The sequence below is a fragment of the Gasterosteus aculeatus genome, chromosome Y (assembly GCF_964276395.1).
Source record: "Gasterosteus aculeatus chromosome Y, fGasAcu3.hap1.1, whole genome shotgun sequence".
Taxonomy (NCBI): domain Eukaryota; kingdom Metazoa; phylum Chordata; class Actinopteri; order Perciformes; family Gasterosteidae; genus Gasterosteus; species Gasterosteus aculeatus.
This window is the reverse complement of record NC_135709.1, coordinates 5,368,406-5,381,622: the sequence shown is the minus strand read 5'-3', so window position 1 is coordinate 5,381,622 and position 13,217 is coordinate 5,368,406. Positions and strand designations below refer to the sequence as shown.

The 13,217-nt window shown below is 42.3% G+C and overlaps 1 protein-coding gene across 7 annotated transcripts in view; it reads right to left on the bottom strand.

Annotated features, from left to right (window-relative positions):
• Positions 1 to 5,744: 5,744 nt before the first annotated feature.
• The window catches only part of LOC120812336 (CUGBP Elav-like family member 2), a 60,569-nt gene continuing 53,096 nt past the window's right edge, over positions 5,745 to 13,217 (bottom strand). The window contains exons 9-14 of one of the 7 annotated variants that reach the window (XR_013454729.1): positions 11,866 to 12,003; positions 11,549 to 11,659; positions 10,781 to 10,957; positions 10,492 to 10,638; positions 10,084 to 10,269; positions 5,745 to 9,246 (exon numbers count right to left, since the gene is read on the bottom strand). Coding sequence is in view for 3 of the 7 variants with exons in the window: in XM_078097393.1 (XP_077953519.1) it covers positions 10,142 to 10,269; positions 10,492 to 10,635; positions 10,781 to 10,957; positions 11,549 to 11,659; positions 11,866 to 12,003 (698 nt within the window). In the remaining 4 variants the exon portion in view is untranslated. Of the gene's footprint in view, positions 10,270 to 10,491; positions 10,639 to 10,780; positions 10,958 to 11,548; positions 11,660 to 11,865; positions 12,004 to 13,217 lie in introns of all 7 variants that reach the window. The other 6 variants (XR_013454730.1, XR_013454731.1, XR_013454732.1 and 3 more) reach the window with 6 other exon arrangements.

The following is a 13,217-nucleotide window of genomic DNA, read 5'->3' as shown; positions in this document are numbered from 1 at the left end:
CTCACGTATAGTATCATAAAAAATACAAAATAAATAAAAAAAACACGAACATATCAGACATATACACATTATAGTGTGACAACGGTTTATTGTCCCATACAACTTTACAGTTGTGAAGCAGAGATTGTGATCTGTCACTGAATTTTTAAAAAGTTTGTGGGAGCCATTCAGGATGTTGTGTACCACTTGGGAGCCAATCTCAGGTTGGCCACGGGTGGCAGTATGACACAGTCTACATATGGGGGCACAGGTGCAATTAGTGCGGGTAATGATGCATGGGTGACGGGGAGATCGCAAGGTTTTTACCGCTACCAGGATGCACAGCGAGGGCAAGAACGGAATATAGATGGAGTTGTGTTTTATAAAATATATAATTAAGTAACGGGAACTTCACCCAAAGAAAACAAAAATACTTGTAATCTCTGTGTGAGCGAGTAAGGAACAGGATCTTCTCCCGCACCCTGCCTAGTGGCTCAAGAAAATCTGTCACTACACAAGTAAAAACCCTGATCTCACCTGGAGAATCGAGATCATCTGGAATACACACCTGGAAGACCGCGCTGCCTAGGCGATCTGCACGGACTTCCAAACGAGCGTGGATCGATCATCCCCACGTAAAGGAAGAAAGAATCACGGACTCCGGGCGAAGCGCCCCCCTCCCCCGGTTAGTACTCCGGTATGGATTAACGTTGCTTGTTTGAAAACAGCATTGCACATGCGACATTAGACTGCTTTGAGGATTATGTTGGTTTTCATTCAGGACAATATCGATTCTGTGGACGTTCTATGATTGCATGTACATTGAAGGAAAATGATTGCGCTACATGTCACGTGATAACGAGTTGGATTGGGTGGACAAGCTGTGCCATGCTTTCCACATAGCTGCTCTTAATAAACAATTTGTGGAGAATGGATGATGTGCATCATGATACTTTTGAAAAGGAAACCGCAGAAATAAGATCTGATGTCGCGGAAAAACAAATAACAAAGTTCACGTTGAAAGGAATCTCAATGGTAATGGAAAGGCTTCAAAAAGAAAGGGAGTACCATTTTCAGTGGAGTACCAAAATAAAGACAAAAATTATAACACTCTTGGCTTCCAAGGAAAATGCCTCTTTTGTCCGACAAATTCTCAAAATATTTGAAGGCCTATGTCAAAAGGCTTCTGAAATCCATACCACATTGCTCACTGAGTTTCATCTACCTGAGGAGGAGCTGAGAAGGCAGGATGAATGTTTTCATCCAAAGAAAGCTGTCATTGATATACTTATCGAAGAAATATCCACATGGCTGAAGGAAAATTAATTTGTACATAATGATGACATTGACAATGGTGATTATGAAAATACAAAATCCGTGTGCCAAGATGCAATTAGTCTCGGAGACAGTGTGTCTAGCAGAAGGAGTCAAGGTAGATCATTCGTTTCAAGTTTTTCATCTGCATGTATAATGGCTAAGGCAGAGAAAGCAGCGTTGATGGAGCAAGTTTCTGCTCTGCAAAAGAGACATGACCTAGAGGCACAAGAGGACAAGCTAAGGAAAATGAAGGAACAACTGGAGCTGGACACACAGATAGCTGCTGCTGCTGCAAGACTTTCAGTGTTGGGTGGCGCTGTTAAGGACTTAAAGAGCAAAGACTTGAATTTCACCCAAAGGAAAATGCATTCGTGCCAATGAACACCCCGTGCTTGGATCAAGGCTCAACAGCGCCACCCTTTTCCTCTACACACGTTGTGCAACCAAAAGGGAATACACCAGCAGATTGACAGGACCAAGTACAATGGCATGAAACCACCGAAACGAAGAACATCAGGCTACAGGTGCAACCAAATACCACATTGTCTCATACAACCACTCGAACGCAGGAGCCGCAGGACGTGCACACACCCTCAGCAGCTGCAGCCCTCAGGACCGTAGCTACACAGGAACAAGATGTACACAGGCTTCAATCTGCACAGAGCATTTTCCCAGTGCAACATACGTTTGACCAGGATGCACATTGTGCAATAATGCAAAGACAGAATGAAATCACCACAATGCTTGTACAACAGCAAATGTTAGCTTCTTTAGCACCAAGAGAAATAATTGTTTTTGACGGTGATCCATTGCAGTATATTTCTTTCCTTAGAACTTTTGAACATTGTATTGAAGAAAGAACCAGTTATCAAGATTGTGTGTACTTTCTGGAGCAATACACCAGCGGGCAGCCACGAGAGCTGGTGCGAAGCTGCCTACATATCACACTACAACAAGGACTACACAGTCCTACAAAGGACTTTTTAAAGAACACTTTGGCAATGAACACAAAATATCAACAGCATATATGGATAAAGCTTTTGGATGGCCCGTTGTTAAGACTGAAGATATTCAGACGCTGCAGGAATTTGCGCTGTTTCTAAGAGGTTGCTGCAACGCGATGACAGAAATAACCTACATGGAGGAGATGAATATTCCATCAAATATGAGGCACGTCATAATGAAGTGGCCTTATAAATTGAGGGAAAGATGGAGGTCCACAGCTTGCAAGGTAGAAGAACGGAGGAGACACAGGGCCCTGTTTCCAGACATGGTGAACTTTCTAGAAAAGCAAGTCAAAATCTTGGCTCATCCACTTTTTGGTGATATTTCCGATTCACAACCAAACACCTTAACAACGGCTATAAATAGGAGCAAACCGCAACCCAGGAATAACTTCAAAGGAAGCAGCTTTGCAACTATCACCACCTTGTACGAGACACCAAAGCAGCCTGTAACAGCTAAGGAGTCATCCTCAGAATCCTGCCTTTATTGTGAAGAGTCACACTCATTGTTCAGGTGTTCGAAGCTTACGTAAGTTTCTCAATGGGAGAAAATTGAATTCTTGAAAGGAAAAGGAATCTGCTTTGGATGTTTGAAGGTTGGCCACATGAACAAGCAGTGCAAAAGTTGTCTAACCTGTGAACAATGTCATCTTAAACACACAACTATTTTACAAATTAAAATAACAAATTAACAAACCGCAGGACATCCCAGTAAATAGTGCGCTTATGTCTTTTCAGGCACGTGGTTATGCAGGGGCTGGAGATCATGACTGTACCCTTTCCATTGTACCAGTGCAGTTAAAGTCTAAGAAAGGAGACAAGGCGCTGCAGACTAACGCATTCCTGGACCCTGGCAGTACCGCAACTTTCTGTACCAACCGTTTCATGAAGAAGATGAATTTAAAGGGCACAAAGACCAACATTATGTTACGCACTATGGGCCAAGAAAGGGTTGTGTAAAGCCAAATATTGACTGGACTGGAGGTGTCGAAATTGGATGAGGATAAATTCTTTGAGCTTCCAGAGACATTTACTCAAGAAACGATAACAGTCTCAGAGGGGAATATCCCTGTTCAACGAGACATTGAAAGGTGGGGATACCTGGAAGGAATCCGTATCCAAGAATTGAATGCTGACGTGGAAATCTTGATCGGGACTAACGCATCAAAATTAATGGAGCCCTGGGAAATAATCAACAGCCAATGTGATGGACCTTATGCCGTGAGGACACTATTGGGGTGGGTTGTCAATGGACCTTTGAAGGGCAATAGTGGTTGTGCGCAAAGTGGATGATCGACAATATATGCAAATAGGATATTCATTGTCAGACTGGAAGAGCTGTTGGCCACACAGGATTTCAATGAAGGGTTACTGGAGGAGAAGCAGGAGATGTCAGTAGAGAACCTAAGGTTCATGGGGATCTTGGAGGAGTCTACTCGTATGCAGGAAGGTCATTACTGCATGGACCTACCCTTCAAAGTGGATGACATCACCATGCCAAACAACAGGGGCATAGTTGAACAGCGCATTCAAAGCCGCAAAAGAAACTAAAGACGAGTTGGACTGTAGGGATAGCAGTGTGTGGTATCTTCCGCATCACTGGGTGTATCGCTCAAAAAAGAAAACCCTGAGTGTTTTTGACTGTGGGGCAAAGTATAAAGGAACCTCCTTGAACGGTCAACTCTTGCAAGGTCATGACATTACCAACTCTCTCCTTGGGGTCTTAACAAGGTTTAGGCAGGAGAATGTTGCTCTGATGACCGATGTCAAGGCTATGCTTCATCAAGTAAAGGTGTCAGACACACACATGGATTTTCTTTGTTTTCTATGGTGGCCCATGAGAGACACGTCACAGAACCGGATAAGGGTACATATCTTTGGAGCAGTTTCATCACCAAGCTGTGCCAACTACGCTTTAAAAGGACAGCAGTGGACAATAAGGATGACTTCAAAGTGGAAGTGACCTATAGTCGGTAAAGGACCTCACTGATATATTCTCAAGGGGGGATTTCAGCTGCTCAAATGGACAAGCAATTGTTGGGCTGTATTGTCATCTATTCCTGAAGCAAAACGGTCCAAGACAACCAGGAAACTGCACTTGGAACAAGACAGCCTGCCGTAGCTGGTGATATTGTCGTCATCATGGATTCAACTGCTCCTCGTGGGTCATGGATCATGGGAAGAGTGACCAAGACATACCAAGATAAAAAAAGGGGTTGTACTTGCAGTACAGTTAAAGACTAAGACTGGACAATTGGAACGGCCTATATCCAAGATTTTTCTGCTTCAAGAAGCAGTGTAAAGGTCATGATCTAACATTGCTATTGTTGGTAACACCTGAGAAGAAAGAAGGAAAGAAATCAGGCCTTTTTATTTTTATGACTCCTCTGGGTTTAAATTAATGAAATTGGGCATACTTTCCCCAATTAGGGGCTGGTGTGTAGGAGTCATTCAGGATGTTGTGTACCACTTGGTGTTGGGAGCCAATCTCAGGTTGGCCACGGGTGGCAGTATGACAGAGTCTACATATGGGGGCACAGGTGCAATTAGTGCAGGTAATTATGCACGGGTGACGGGGAGATCGCAAGGTTTTCACCGCTACCAGGATGCACAGCGAGAGCAAGAATGGAATATAGATGGAGTTGTGTTTTATAAAATATATAATTAAATAAACGGGAACTTCACCCAAAGAAAACAAAAAGACTTGTAATCTCTGTGTGAGCGAGTGAGGAACAGGATCTTCTCCCGCACCCTGCCGAGTGGCTAAAGAAAATCTGTCACTACAAAGTTCTTAAAAGTAAAGACAGTTGAGTAGAAGTTGTGATACTAGTTTGACTTTATCAAATCCCATCACTGTTGGACATGCAATGGTCGTGCATGTAAACAGCATAACCTGCAGTACTGTCGGGGTTATGCCCCTACGCTGCAGCGGCTCATATGTTTCTGGTTTCAAAACTCCGCCAATCACTCCTAATAGCTTGTCGAAGCATCCCAACATCATCAACTTAATTCAAAACGAGAAGAAAATGCGTATTCTGACCAGCTGTACGCCCTCGTTTAACTTCCGTTTAACTAACTTTAACCGCTTAGTTCATGTACTATACATTCTGTTAATGTACAAATGTCAGCTGTCTATCACTGAATCTTACAGACACAAACCACACTGATGGCATGAAGTTAAAACACTCAACGAAGCCTCATTATTAATGGACATGGCTGAAATCCGGTCATCATAGCCGACAAGCCGAAGTTGTGTTGGGGCGCTCGCTCCTTCTGCGCAACGCACGCTCCCGAGCTTGAATCTAGAATCGATTGCTCTTCATTGGGTTCCCGGATGTTGCGGTTGAATTTTTAGCGGTTGAATTATTTGCAGTTTCATTTTTTGCAGTTCAATTATTTGCAGTTCAATTTGGACTAGCACAACACACAAAGACACAGTTCATATTAGGGGAAATGGTTTAATTTGGAGACAGAGGCAAAGAAACACACCACATAAGAACAACGATTGACCAAAAAAGTATTTTCGGCTTTGTACTCCACTATGGGAAAAAACTGAAAACTCTATACAGGTAAAAAGCAAGACTCAAACTAAACAGATAATTAATTCTTCAACTAAGACAATTAACCACACAAGTTGTCAAAATCCTGGTGACCCGTCCCTTTCCCCCCTCAGAAACTGAAACCGATTAACAAAGTGAGGAATACGTATGGATCCAAGTCAAATAAAAATCAGGAATATTTTTTTTTTATAGAAAGAAAGAAACAAAAAAAATATTTGACACCACCAAGAGGCCGAACTCAAGATGAGATGACCACCTGGTCAAGGTGAGGCCACATAGAGAGGCCAGACTTTTTTTCCAATGTAGATTTTTTTTTCCTTTAATTTCCAATATAAAAGCTTCACTGGTACAAAATACACATGAACAACCAGTTGTAGAAATCGGAACGCCTGTGTATGTATGTATTTCTTTTCTCACATTCCACCCAGTTTAAAAAAAAATTTGTGAGTGAACAGAAAAAAGAAAAGAACTTCTGTATGTCTAATACAGATCACATGGAGATGCACCCACCGTGGCTTTCATCGAGACAAGTTAAAACATCTATTAAATTATTGGTGGAACGTGAATAAAGTCATACTGATTAGATGAAAAAATAACAAAGGGAAAGTTTTTTTTTCCTTCCTCTTTTCATTTGGATCAAGACAATATTTATAGAGATGCTTAGTTACCACACTGGTCAAAAAAATCGCACTTCAGAATATGAACAACAAACTAAACGAAGAAAGTGATTGTTAGAGCTTGAACGGGATTGGTGATGGACGTCCCTGAAGTGAGACAAGTTGCGCTCAGGACCTTTTAAAAAAAGAAAAAAATCATTCACAGTAACACTTTACCATACACGGCATACCAACCACAGAGCTGCAACCATCTCAGTGCCTGACACACAGTTCTTTTCATTTAAACGACGGCAAGAAAGTCGTCTTTGTTTCAACTCAAGTTTTCAACTTGTTTTCAACTTTATTTATTTAAAAAAAAAATCTGGTCACCAATTGTTTGTTATATCACACTTGTTCACTCTCACTAATAAAGAGGTTTACCTTCAAACGTAAGGGACGTTTATTGTTTATCTACAGGTTCTTTTAGCCAACTCGAGTACATCACAACACACATCTACTAATAACTCAACAGAGTGGGAATGGGGGGAGGGGGTGTTTTGAGCAGGTGACAGGAGCTTTCATGACACGGGCATAAATAGACAAAAAAAGGCAAACTGCAGCAATCTCTAAACCAAGGCCTGATGTGTAGGCAGTTTCTAGATGTATATATGGCACTTTGAATATTGTATTACATTTGGATAGAAAAAACACTGAAAAAAGCACATGCCCATATTAAGAAGTGAAGTCAGTGGTACGTTGTAAATTTGGGGGATTATATCACACTCAACATTCTGCAAAAGTGATTAGTTCCCACATTTGTGCTTGACATTTTCTTACAACACTTTCCTCGAGCACTGATGACAACTATTCGAATGTGAAAATTAATATTCGAATAACAAACAAAAGAAAAACGGCGGCCCGACTGTCTGCTTTATGGGTGGGCGCGCGCCTGACTACTGACTGTATATTGCACGAATAAAATAGACCAGATAGGCTACAACAGCTTCATGCACTGGTTTGATTATTTGCAGTTTCATGCCAAGGAAAGGTTCCGTGTTTACAGCACAGCTCGCTCGGAGCGTTCAATGTCGGTACTGTAAATCCTTCAGTTTTAATCTCTGAATGAAGCTTGCGATCTTTGGGACAAGAATCGCCACATTAAATTGCTCGCACAACACTCTTGATCAGCACTCAGCATTCGTTTATTGTTGTCGTTTATTTAAACCGCTTTGCGCAGAGAGCGCAGCGATGCGAGTGAGAGATCTGCGGTCGTGGCCGTTATTCGAATATCTTTTTTTTATTATGTGAGTATTCAAACGTCCTTTTTGAGCAATTTTGACAGCCCTAGAGTCTAGTTTCATACACAAAAAGCCCTTGAGTTGACAACTCTTTAGCGCCATCAGGTGTACAGTTTAAGGGAACCGTTCTTTCGGGGTGCAGTGGTTGTTATTTTTACCAGGGTTGTCTCTACAACAAAAAGATGTAAACTTTTGTGCTGAAAAATGGAATGTATTTGTAAACCAACACTCATTGTGGTGGACTTTGTATGGTCATTGTGCTTCGTATCGTTAATTAAAAGACCAACTCAAGTAGAAAAGCAAGAGTGTGTGAGTGTGTCAATAAAGCAGAAGAGCTACAGGTTGTATGTTGTGTCCATGTGATTTCTACTTCAGGGGCTCCCAAATTTGCAGCCACAGAAAAGGTGTTTTGTCTCTCGTTGTGTGTGTGCGTGCGTCTAAAGAAAACTAAGGTTTTATATATTACAAGTAAAGAATGTGTGAATTAAAAAAACAAAGTTTGACACATGGGCACTTTAACAGCAAATTCTAACAGAGACATTGTCTGGCATCTTTATGGTTAACAAGCATTGTAAATCATCTTTCAACATGAGGCATCCAGACTAAACCAAAGTGAAACATCCATTAATTAAATTAATTAATGACAAATTCACAGAAAGTCAACAAGACGTACCGTGGAAGTTCAACACTAATTTTGTGTCTAACGCAAGTTTTGCCTGGGTTCTGTTAGTTAAACTTCTAGAGATTCAATGGTATAAAATATAGGTAATCTAAGTGTGCATTTAAACCACAGATTGTCTATTTGTGAATCAGTTCTAAAAAGGTTGACTCATGCAGGTAGCCATTTCTCTAAACAGAGCGAATGTACCTTGTATTGTGCCATCAATAGTTAAAAAAAGGTAAATACACTGGATATATATTTTTTATGAATCAAAATAACTTTTTTTGGTGTAAATCTTTACATTGCCCGCAAAATGTAGAGATTATTACAGAGCACTGAGAGGGGTTTAACTTTCAAAAGTGTTGGAAAGTGGTCTGTAGCATTTTTTTTTAAGAAGCCAACATATTGCTAATGGCACCAAATAGCACAGCTGTGTGCCAATCCCTGTATTCAACTATTAAGTCAACTTTACTGAGAGGTAAAAAGAAAGAACAAAGCTAAATTAAAAAATAAGAAATCCCACAGGTTTTTAAAACATTCCCCCCAAAAAGTTTCTTAAATGAATTCAATGCAGATAACTTTTCACATTGATTTGCTTGACCTCTCTCCCCCTGTCACATTTCTATATAAAACAAAACAAAATCAATATACATGCAGAAAAATCAGGTTGAGCAAAGGTCAAGGGTCAGTGGGTGGCCAGGTATTGGTCAGGCGAGATTAGAGAGACATCACAGACAATGGTGGGATGATGAGGCCAGGAGTTTGGCTTGGCTTTCAACATCATGAAGACATGCTAGGCCAATGATGAGCAAACAGGCATGGAGATTTGTTCTAAAAAAGGAATAAAAACACAAAAGGAAGAGCGAGAGAGAGAGGGAGAAGACAAAGAGGGGAGAAAGTTAGGGCCACAGTACAAGAATCGTTTAGCCATGATGCACAAAAAACAACAAAAACAATGCCAATCACAACATATTGTAAGGACAGCGAGGTAAACGACACCCCATCCTCTCCCAACACACAAAAACAATACAGATTTAGGGAAGTGACCAGGACGTATGGCAGAGACTCCAACATGCACAAACTGTATACTTGGCACCCAAAGAGATCCATCTAGTCGGGCCCACTGGGGAGGGGGGGGGGGAACTAGAAGGATGAATGGAATGACTGGAAGAGGGTGTTAATAGAGCAAAGAGAGGTAGCCTAGCTCAACATTGTTTTTGGAGTGCAAGAGACTTTCATAGTAAGAATGAAAAAAGGAAAAAGACAGACTACACGTAAGAAGCCAGATGGTGGTTGAAGCTTTGTGCTCGGGGGTCTGCGAGGCCCCTCAAAGCGACTACTGATCCTTAGTCAATCGGTCTAAATTGATCTGGAGGCAATAAAATGGCATTGAAACACAGCCGATGCTCTTCGCTAATTGACACAAAATACCTTCAGCGTACACTGACTCCAGTGATAGTCATAAATAATCATATACATTAAAATAGTTAAGCCGAATCACATTACATGATAAAACCGCATGAATGAAATACAGTAAAATGAGGAAAGATCATTGCAAACATGTTTCTTTTCATACAGGAATAGAGAGCTTCCCTCCTGCGGTGGGCTCCTTGCCCCTTACCCCACAGAGTCTCTGTTGTGGTGACCTTGGCTGGAGGGTGAACTTACCCTAGCAGTGTTAGCATTAGAGCTGGGGAGGGGGCGGGGGAAGGCCCTAGGACAAGGATCAGTAGGGTTTGCTGTCGTTCTTGGAGCGCTTCAGCTGAACCTTCAGCCTCTTCATGCCGATTTGGAAACCATTCATGGCCTGGATGGCAGCTTGCGCAGACACAGGATTGTCATAGCTGACGAACCCTGAGGACAAATTACATACAAGTTTAAAAAGAGCAATTGAACACCCTGATTTAAGTTCCACCCATTGTCTTTAAAATATCAAACTATAATGTCACCGGTTTGAACTGCACTGCTGACACAATCAGAACAACGCTTTACTTAAATATGTCAACCTCACGTATTAGCCTGTGTAGCAATTATAATGAAGCAGGTTTCAGAGACTAGTGGTGCCAACACACTTACCAAAGCATTTGCTCAGATTGGTCTGTTTGTCAATGAAGACTTTGGCAGAGACCACATTTCCAAAAGGCATAAACATCTGCAGAAGATCCTGGTCTCCAAACTCCTGGGGCAAGTGGTAGATGAACAGGTTGGCGCCCTCTGGCCCTACTCCATTTGGTATTAAAAAAATCAAATCACACACACACACACTCACTTTAAATGAGTGTTACGATGTGCACGCAGACAGATGCAAAAACCATGTTACTACGATGACGTGACACCAGCCTGAGACAAAAGCGATGATGCTCACCTTCCTTCTGACCCCCAGCAATGCTCTGCTGCAGGAGAGACTGGCCATAGAGGGAGGGCAGGGCGGAGGCGGCGTACTGCTGCATCCCTGAGTAGGCCTGGGTCAGAGCGTCCAGGGAGCTGGCCGCTGACCCGTTGGCTATGGAGGCTCCCAGTCCCCCATTCATGGACCCCATACCTGTCAAACGGAATCAAATGAACCAGATATAGTCAGCCAACACATTTGGAAAACTTGCAAAATGTTTGTTTGAGGAATCGAGAGGGTTGACCACCGAAAATAACATTTACAATAAGCCTTTTGTTTGTCAAGTCACACTCCCTGGTGACTTCATTATGTACAGTTGTATTTAAAGAATGCAGTACAATAAATCTGCAAAATATTCCACCCATATTATGGCCGAGAGGAGTTATTTGAACTAGGAATTAATTAGAGAATTTGTAGGTGGTGTTGTATTGGATTGCTTTTCATCATGTTTAATATTCTTCATCCCTCAATGTTTGAAACTGGGAGTTTGGAGGTGAAACTAAAAAAGAGTTTAAAACAAATGCAAAGTTTACCTCAATTATAAACATAGATAAATAGCAAATCTAAAATCATTATGCATGGAATGCTATAATTTATAGCAAAAGCACCAAATCAGTGACCGTTAAAGTTTCTCTAGTCTCTAGTGGTAGTTCTGTCTTTAAGCAGCATTCCCAATCGTTTGGAGGCTTTGTACTTCCATCTTCTTTTAACTCTGTCCAGCTATTAAAAAGACGACATCCTCACCACCGACACTGTTGGTGAGCGCGTTACGGTTGAGGCCCATAGAAGTCCCGGTGAGACCCTGCAGGGTTCCAAGAGATGCCAGGGTGTTCATAGCGGCACCGGCGCTGGCCACTGATGAACCCACAGTGTGGAGACAGTAAAAAAACAAAAATGATGTACGGGTGACTACCTCGTGTTCAAAACGAGTCATTCAAAAAGTTGGGGATTGTTGCCACACATTGTTTCAGTAATGAGGAGGCCACATCTTCGAGAGGGCAGTCAAAATCAGTCTGTCCTTAACAAAGAGGTCATTGCTGCAGCAGTGGAAGAATAATTACTTGGGCCGGCCAGGGCTCCCAGGGCTGCACTGTTTGCAGACATAGCGCTGGTAGAGGTCGGGGTCCCAGAACTCTGGGCTGCAGCCGCAGCAGCAGCTAATGTGGCCAAGTTCTGAAGTTGAAGGGGGTTCACACCTGCTGCGAGAACGAAGACACAGAGGTGAAAGTCTTTCAAAAAGGTATACTATAGCTCTCATGGACGCCTTTAAGAAAAGTCTCGTGAGGGGATAAACCCGTCCGGATTCCAAGCATAGAGAAAGTTTATAAAGCGGGATGCGGTTTTCGGAAACCATCATCAGCTAAATAACACATTTTTCCCATTCCTCCTTCATTGAACGCTGCCTGTATGCATGATGACAGTATTGTAATAATTGTCAGTGCTATTGGGTCCGTGTACGTTTTGATAGTCCCTTTTACCGTAAAAACCAGAAAACGAAAACACTCCTTTCTTGTTTTTCATTTTAAATACAAAGCGGTAAAACGGAAGTGGCGGTTGTTTTCTGGTTTTTCGTTTTAAATAAAAACCAATCCATCAAAAATATAATTCAACCCAGTTAGTAAATGTAAAGTAAGTTAATGTAATGTTAATATATTGTCCGTAAATGCATGATACTAGAGCAGGGGTGGGCAAACTTTCTGGCTCAGGGGCCACATTGACTTAAAATTTGACAGACGGGCCGGCCGATATCAGATGGATAGAGAGTGTTCATGTCAACCAATATAAATTATAAGTAAAAGCCAATAACTAAAAAGTTAAAAATGTCATTTTTACATTACATTTCAGTGGGAACAGTGTGGTTGGTCCACCTTTTTTGCCAGTGCATGATAGTTTGGTGTCAACTTTGTTCTGGCAAGTCTCAGGACAGATCTGAGGTGTTCATCCGTTAATTGGGATCTGTGGCGTGATTTGTTGTTTGAAGGCTCTCACTCTCTCTCACTCTCTATTTGTGTACATTTTCATGAACAAACTCTTTCGTGAACAAACAAAATCTTTCCCTTGTAGCTTCATGTTCAGCTCATTCATGTGTGTCAGTGTGTCTACAGCAAAAGCAAAATCACAAAGCCAACCTGCGTCGCTCAGCTCTGGAAAACCATCAGCTTTCCCGATTGTTCTACTGAGCGCGCAGGGCGGCGCGGCCCCGTGGGTCTGATGTGCGTTCATTTATGCCGTATAAAACGGACCATGTCCCCGTGGCGCGCTCGCCTGTGGGGGACGGGGGGGGGGGGGGGGGGGTGGAGGTAAGCAGCGCAGACAGCAGCAGCTGGACTCGCAGCCTGATGCCCTGCAGAAAGCGCGGCACAGCTGTCCTCTGCCGCACGGCACGTAAAGACCGCTGGAACGCTTCTCCGTT